The sequence below is a fragment of the Monoraphidium neglectum genome (assembly GCF_000611645.1).
Source record: "Monoraphidium neglectum strain SAG 48.87 unplaced genomic scaffold scaffold03158, whole genome shotgun sequence".
In the NCBI taxonomy this organism is placed as follows: Eukaryota; Viridiplantae; Chlorophyta; class Chlorophyceae; order Sphaeropleales; family Selenastraceae; genus Monoraphidium; species Monoraphidium neglectum.
In genome coordinates, this window is record NW_014010470.1 from 1 (window position 1) to 6,568 (window position 6,568).

The 6,568-nt window shown below is 65.6% G+C and overlaps 2 protein-coding genes across 2 annotated transcripts in view; one reads left to right on the top strand and one right to left on the bottom strand.

The window, feature by feature from the left end:
• Positions 1-507: 507 nt before the first annotated feature.
• Positions 508-2,009, top strand: MNEG_12273 (hypothetical protein; the record flags this gene model as incomplete). Its single annotated transcript, XM_014039254.1, has 4 exons — positions 508-573; positions 849-1,227; positions 1,400-1,426; positions 1,642-2,009. The coding sequence occupies 4 exons, from the start codon at positions 508-510 to the stop codon at positions 2,007-2,009; spliced, it is 840 nt and encodes a 279-aa protein (XP_013894708.1).
• A 291-nt stretch (positions 2,010-2,300) lies between these two features.
• The window catches only part of MNEG_12274 (dolichyl-diphosphooligosaccharide--protein glycosyltransferase), a gene marked incomplete at both ends in the record, with an annotated part of 4,980 nt that continues 712 nt past the window's right edge, over positions 2,301-6,568 (bottom strand). The window contains 10 exons of the mRNA XM_014039255.1: positions 2,301-2,379; positions 2,603-2,743; positions 3,022-3,095; positions 3,324-3,383; positions 3,650-3,734; positions 3,977-4,114; positions 4,357-4,413; positions 4,872-4,958; positions 5,388-5,805; positions 6,264-6,434. Coding sequence (XP_013894709.1) covers positions 2,301-2,379; positions 2,603-2,743; positions 3,022-3,095; positions 3,324-3,383; positions 3,650-3,734; positions 3,977-4,114; positions 4,357-4,413; positions 4,872-4,958; positions 5,388-5,805; positions 6,264-6,434 — 1,310 coding nt within the window. The remainder of the gene's footprint in view (positions 2,380-2,602; positions 2,744-3,021; positions 3,096-3,323; positions 3,384-3,649; positions 3,735-3,976; positions 4,115-4,356; positions 4,414-4,871; positions 4,959-5,387; positions 5,806-6,263; positions 6,435-6,568) is intronic.

Sequence of the window (6,568 nt, forward strand, 5' to 3'; positions counted from 1 at the left end):
CCCTGATTCCCCGCCCCCCTCCCCCGCCCCAGGTCCATAGAGCGCCTCAACGCCTTCAACTACCTAGGCGTCGCCGCCTCCCTCGCCCTCGCCCTCATCGCCGCCGCGCTCGGCGCCGCGGCCGCCGCCGCCGGCGCCGTGCACCCGCTGCCGGCCGCGCCGCAGTGGGCGGAGCTGGGCGGCGGGGGGCTGGCGGGGGCGGCGCAAGTTGCGAGCATTGTGGCCGTCCTGCTGGCCTGCTACGTCGGCCATCAGAACCTACATCCCGTCCTGCCGCTGCTGCGGCCGTACTCGGGTGCGCACGGGCTGCGCCCCTGTCGCACGCACGCTTGAACAAGGCCGGCCGCAAGGATGCCGGCTGATTGAATTGGGCTGCGCTCGTGCTGCGTGTGTGTGCGGCACTACGCAGCTTGCGTGGATGGCATGCCGGATGGCGTCCTGATGACGGATACCCGCACCTGCCCGGCAGGTGCACGCATGCGCGGCGTGCTAGTGGTGGCCCTGTCAATGGCGGCCCTAGTCTTCAGCGCGCTGTGCGTCGGCGCGGCGCTCGCCTTCGGGCCCGGCCTGCAGGTATGTGGGCGGCGGCTGCGGCTGCGGCTGCGGCTGCGGCTGCGGCAACGGCGGCCGGGCGATGGCTGGCCAGCGGGCCGCCCTCGCCCCCGTTCCTGCGCCACGAGCGGCCGCGCCTGCATACCCCTGTGTCGAGCCAGCCCGTCAGTCCCCGGTCAACCGAGCCGCTCCAGTCCTACTGACCGATCGAACCCTCGGCAATCTGGCCTCCCACACGACCCCTGTGGACTTGGAAACTCTGAATCCCTACACCCTTGCCTACCCCTGGCCCCCAGATCAACGTGCTGTCAAACCTGAGCATCGACTCCATGGCCCCGCTCCTAGGCGCCGCCCCGGCTGTCGTCGCGAGCCTGGTTATCCAGATCGGCTACGTCGTGTCTCTCATGGCCTCCTTCCTGCTCTACATGCACCCCATGAGGACCAACGTGGCCGAGATGATCTGGCCGCCGCCTGACGTCGCGGCGGGCCAGGGCGCGGCGCCGGCGGGCCGCCGGGGGTCGGACGACGAGGGGGGCGGCGGCGCGGGCGTGGAGGCGGGCGCGGCGGCGGCTGGGGTCGGGGCGGGCAGGGCGGCGGAGATGGAGGCTCGCCACTACCACGTCCTGACGTACTCGCTGCTGGCGGCGGCGACCCTGGCGGCCGTCAGCGTCCCCAGTGAGTGCGCAGGCGGCGCGCCAGCCCGGGCTCCGCCCTGCCGCTCATGGTGCGTTTGGGGTGCCGTGCGCGGCAGGTGGGTGAGGGCTGCGGGATGCGGCTGGCCGTCCGTAGCGCTGATCCGGCGCCCTCTCCTCCTGCCGTGCCCTCGCACGACCCCTCTGCCCTGCAGACATTTGGGCGGCGCTGTCGTTCATCGGTGGGGCCGACGGCGAGGCGGAAGGGGGTTTTGAGGGAGTGCCTCACATCCTTGTGAATCGAGCACCGCCCGCTCAGGGTTTTGGGCCAGGCGCTCTCTGCAGGGTTTCGGATCAGGCGCGTGGCCCTGGTTGTCCAATTAGCACATGGGCCGCTTGTGTGCGACCCCCGACCGACAGCCCTCCCCCCACGCCCCGCGTCCGCCCACTAACAAAGGCAACATGTGCGCAAGCGTGGAGGCGTTCATAGCACCAGGGTGCATCGCGCTCGCTCTCAACGGATTCTGGCCGGGCAGCAAAAGCAGCGGCGGCGGCAGCAGCGGCGGCGGCGGCGGCGGCGCCGAGGCGGCGAGGGACACCGAGGCGGCGCCGCTGCTGGATAGCGCCGCAGGGAGCGGCGCGGTCGGCCGGGCTGGTTCCAGCGGCGGCCGGCGGAGATCTGGGCCGGGCGGGGCCGCGGCGGCGTGGCGGGCGGCGGCGGTGGCGGGCAACGTGGCGACGGCGGTGGTGGCGATAGCGCTAGGGTGCGGCCTGATGGTCAACGGTGTCGCGCAGCAGCTGGTCTCGTGGGGCGCCTTTGGATGACGATGTTGGGACCCGTTGAAAACTTGTGTTCGGGGGATGAGGGCTTGCACTTCATGACGACTTTTCCTGATGATTGTACTTGTATTTATAGTCTGATTGTTGTGTTTGTGTCTGTCGTCTGCAATTGATGCTAGCTTTTACTCACAGTATACGTGGTTGTGTAAACAGTGATTGAGTCAGAACGTGTTACTATAAGCATCCACAAGCAGTCCGCATCATAATCAGGCTGGTGACGCACAGCGCCATACTTGGAGCCCCGCCACACTGCGAGCCTTCAGGGCCAGCCGGGGATCACGCGGCCGCAGCCACGGGGGCGCGCGTCCTGCCGCTCTTGGGCTTCGCGACGTCGCGCAGCGGCTTGTCGCGCACCCTGCGGCCGGGGCAGGCGTCGAGTGTGGGTGGACCAATTGAAGATGGCTCAATAAGCTAAAACCCGGCGACCGCAAAGCCATCGCAGCAGGCTCGTCCGTCCCAATTCCGCATGCCTCGCCCTCAGAAACACAGCTGCCAGCAACAATCCTACACGAGGAGACGCGGCTCTTGGATGCATGCGCCCCAGCCTGAAGCAGCCCTGTCCCCTCCCTTCCTGTCACCTGTAGATCCGCATCATCCAGTGCTGGCTGGAGAACACCTCCTCGAAGTACTTGAGGCTGACGTCAAAGTTGCCGATCAGCGTGCCGCGCACGCGGTCCATGCCGCGCTGGCCGAACTGGCGCTCGGACGCCTCGGGGAAGCTGCGGGGGCAGGGCGGGTGGTTGGGAGGGCGCAGCGGGCGGGTCCATGCTTACCCTGTTGCCCCCACTTCACTCCCTTCCTTCTCCCTCATTCTGCCCCTCTGATTGTCTGTCTCGTGTCTCGCTTCCCATACTCGCTCTTTCTCTGGAAACACAACGGACCGCCCAAATGGACCGCTCGAGCCTCAAAGTCTGCAACCAGCAACCAGGCTGGCCGCCCAGCACCCCTTTGTCCTCTTGCTGAAGCCGCCCCCCCTGCGCCCCGCCGCGCCACTCACTCGTAATAGGAGAGCTTGTACATCAGGGACTTGAGCATGATGGGGTTGCCCTCAGCATCAATGCGGTATTCACCCTGAGCGGGAGGGGTTGGCGAAAGATACGCTCGACACAGAGACAGGCGGGCGGAGCCCCGGCCATGGGGCGAGGAGGCCGGGGGTGAGCGACCCTTTCCTGGGTTACAAACAGCAGGCTTGACAGCCCCAGTATGTCTGCAGCGCCCCGTGCCTTTGCCCGCGCCCGCTGCGCCCCGCCGCCCCTGCCAGCATGGGCCTGCGCCCGGCGCGGCCCCTAGGGCCCTCACGTTTGCGCTGAGGTAGTCCTTCTCCTTAATCTCGGGGTAGACGCCGCCGCCGATACGCACCTGGGTGCGCGCACACGCGTGTGTGTGAGTGTATATGTGACAGATAGAGTGGGCGCATCTGGCTGGGAGGGATGTTAGAGATGCTCCTGCTCCGAGGAAGTTTGATTGATTTGGGCTCTCTTTGCCGCCGCGACAAGCGGCGGCAGCGTGAACCGACCGTGCGGAGCGGCAGCCGCGCGAGGGCTGAGGGATGGGCGATTCACTCAAAAGACGCGGAGGACCAAGTGGGTGGGCGGGCTGGGAGGGCGGTGTGCGCGTGCGCCCACCATCCAGAGGAATTTGTTGATGTCGTCTGATGAGTAGCCGATGAGGCCACCAAACACGACAAACACATACTCGACATCCAGGGACCTGGACGCGGGCGCGGGTGTTGAGGGTGAGATGGTGCGGGCTGTGGGAGGGGAGGCTGGTGCGAGGAATTGGAAAAAGAGGGGAGCACACACACGTGCTCACATAAACGCACAGAAACAAACGCATGACACAAACTTGCAGGTGCGCGCCGTCCACACCCCCACCCACACACACACACACTCTCTCTCTCCCTCACACACATACACACACACACACACAGGCACTGCCGCCCAACCACGCACCTGTAAATCCTCCAGGCCTTGGCCTCAGGGCTGGCCATGGCCCTGCCCACAGTGGCGATGTGTGAGGTGTTCCAGGTGTTGTTGTCGACGATAATCGTGCGGTTGGCCATGGCGGTGGTCTGGTAGCCGTAGTCCCACCTGGTGATTGGTTGGGGGATAGGGAGGGGGTTGCTGGTTGTTGGGGGTTCTCAGGGGCTGCAAACATCTCCAGCTAGGGTGGGCAAAAACAAGGGGGGGCAGATGGCTCCGCAGGCGACGAGTGTAAAAGAGAGAGAGAGAGTGTGGGTGTGTAAGGATGCGCCGCACGGCTGCGCGTGACGCAGCGGGCTGAGCTAGGCGCGGCCGAGGCGGGTTGCCGCGTGTGGTGGTGGGCCGCGCACCAGCTGGCAATCTTGGCGTCCTCGTGGGTGTTGTGGCGCAGCCACGCGTACACCTCCCTGGGGGGAAGTGAGGGACGTGTGTACGCACATTCGTGCCGTGTGTGAGTGTCAATGTCTGTGTGGTGTGCGTGTATGTCTGTGTGCATGTGTCTGTCTGTCTGTCTGTCTGTCTGTCTGTCTGTCTGTCTGTCTGTCTGTCTGCGTGCTTGTATTTGTGTTTGTGTTTACGTGCCTTTTGGCGTGTATTGAAGGGCGATGCGAGAGAGTTTGGGGAAACGAGGACGAGAGTCAGGGGGAAGGGAGAGACGGTGCTCGTGAGGGAGGAGCGGCTCGGCGCGTTGCTCGAAGCATACCTGTTCGGGGCGTGGGCATGCGCACGCGTTGAGCTGCTGTGCGCGCACGCGCTATCACGCACGCTGCCACGCAGCGCACAGGCCCAGACACTGCCCCGTGCGAGGGTCTCTCCCCCCTCCCCCACACACACGCAGCGACATGGGCAGCGACGTGGGCCGCACCTGAAGTCGTCAAACACGTAGAAGGAGCCGTCCCTGTTGTGGGACTGCAGAACGATGCTGGGAGCAGAGTACATGTCCGCGCTCACACTGTGGGAGGAGCGGGGGTGGGTTGTGTTGTGTGTGTGTGTGATGTGTGTGTATTATGTGTATGTGTGTGTGTGTGAGGGCGTGTGTGAATTTTTGTAGGGGAAAAGGGGGGTTGCCGTGCGTTTGTGAAAGAGATGGTGTTGGGTGCTCAGTGGTGAGCAGGGGGACCTCCAATAGGAGAGGGGTCAGGGGGCGACAAACAGGTGGAGAGAAGGCAGGAAGAGGATGTACAGAGGACCACCCTTCGCGGGCTGCAAGGTGGGATGCGCCCCGAACAGCAAGACGATAGGGCGTGCGCGATGCAGGGCGCAGCCCGGTGCCCGCCGCAAAGCGCAGGCCGCGCCCCGTCGCCCGGCAGCCCGGCAGACGCGTGAATCCACGCGGGGCGGATCCTTCTCGCGCGCCCCTCGAGGCCGCCCCTGTGCTCACCCTATGCAGTGGATGGTGTACATGACCAGGAGCACCACGATCCCGGCAAACCCGCCAAACGCGACCGCCTTCGGCAGGGGGTTCCACTCCTTGCTCACAAACGGCCCCTTGCTGAGGCCCGCGCCGTCCCCCGCGTCCGACACGCCCTTCCCGCCGCGCCGCGCGGCGGGCTTGCCGCCCTTGTACGGCGTCCCCGCGCCCGCATCCGACGCGCCCGGCTCCGCGGCGGCGGCGGGCACGCCGGGCAGCGTGAGCGTGGGGCCGTGGGCCTTCAAGGAGCAGCAGAGGGTGTTGAGGATGTCCGAGACTGCGACGCCGGCGAGGCAGCAGGTGGCGGGCGCGAGGACGAGCATCAGGCGGACCATGACGCCGCTGAAGTACACAGCGGTGACGCCGTACAGCACCAGGAACAGGGCGCCTGTTTTTTTTGGGGGGGGGGGAGTGGTTGGTGCGTGGCGGTAAGCAGGGCATTCTGGTGTGAGTGTGAGTGTGAGCGTGAGTGCATGTGTGAGTGTGTGTGTGTGTGTGTATGTGCGTTTGCGTGTGTGCGTGTGTGTGTGTGTGTGTGTGCGTGTGCATGTGCATGTGTGCGTTTGTGTGCCTGTGCCTGCGCCTGTGTATGTGCGTTCGCTGTGTGTGTCAAACACAGACACACACATACAAGGTGCGCATGTGTGGGTTTTTTCAAATGTGTTTGCACGTGTGTTCGCAAATGACGACCAACATACACACAAAGGAGGTGGGGCCTCGCCGGCAAAACCGCCTTTCTTGCCTAGGCGCGGGTGCTGCACGAGCCCCGTGCCATCCAGCCATCTGGCCGACCCCTGTGCTGAGGCCCCCGCGGTGTCGCCCCCTGCCAACGCCCCGCGCCCCCACCGTTTGTGAGGTTCTTGAAGCAGCCGATGATGCCTGCCGGCGCGAGCAGCGCGGCAACGTGCAGATCCGTGATGTATGACGGCCAGCTGGGGGGCTGGTGCTCCGAGACGGACGCGATGATGGGCACGAAGCGCGAAGCATAGGTGGGGTCCAGGAGGGTGAGGCTGCGGCCTGGGGGCGGGGTGGGAGGGGGGAGGGCAGGGTGAGAGGACAAGCATGTGAGTGTGTATGGGAGGAGGGGTGTGTGTGTGCGTGTGTGTGTGTGTGGGGATGTGTGTGTGTGTGTGGATGTGTGTGTGTGTGTG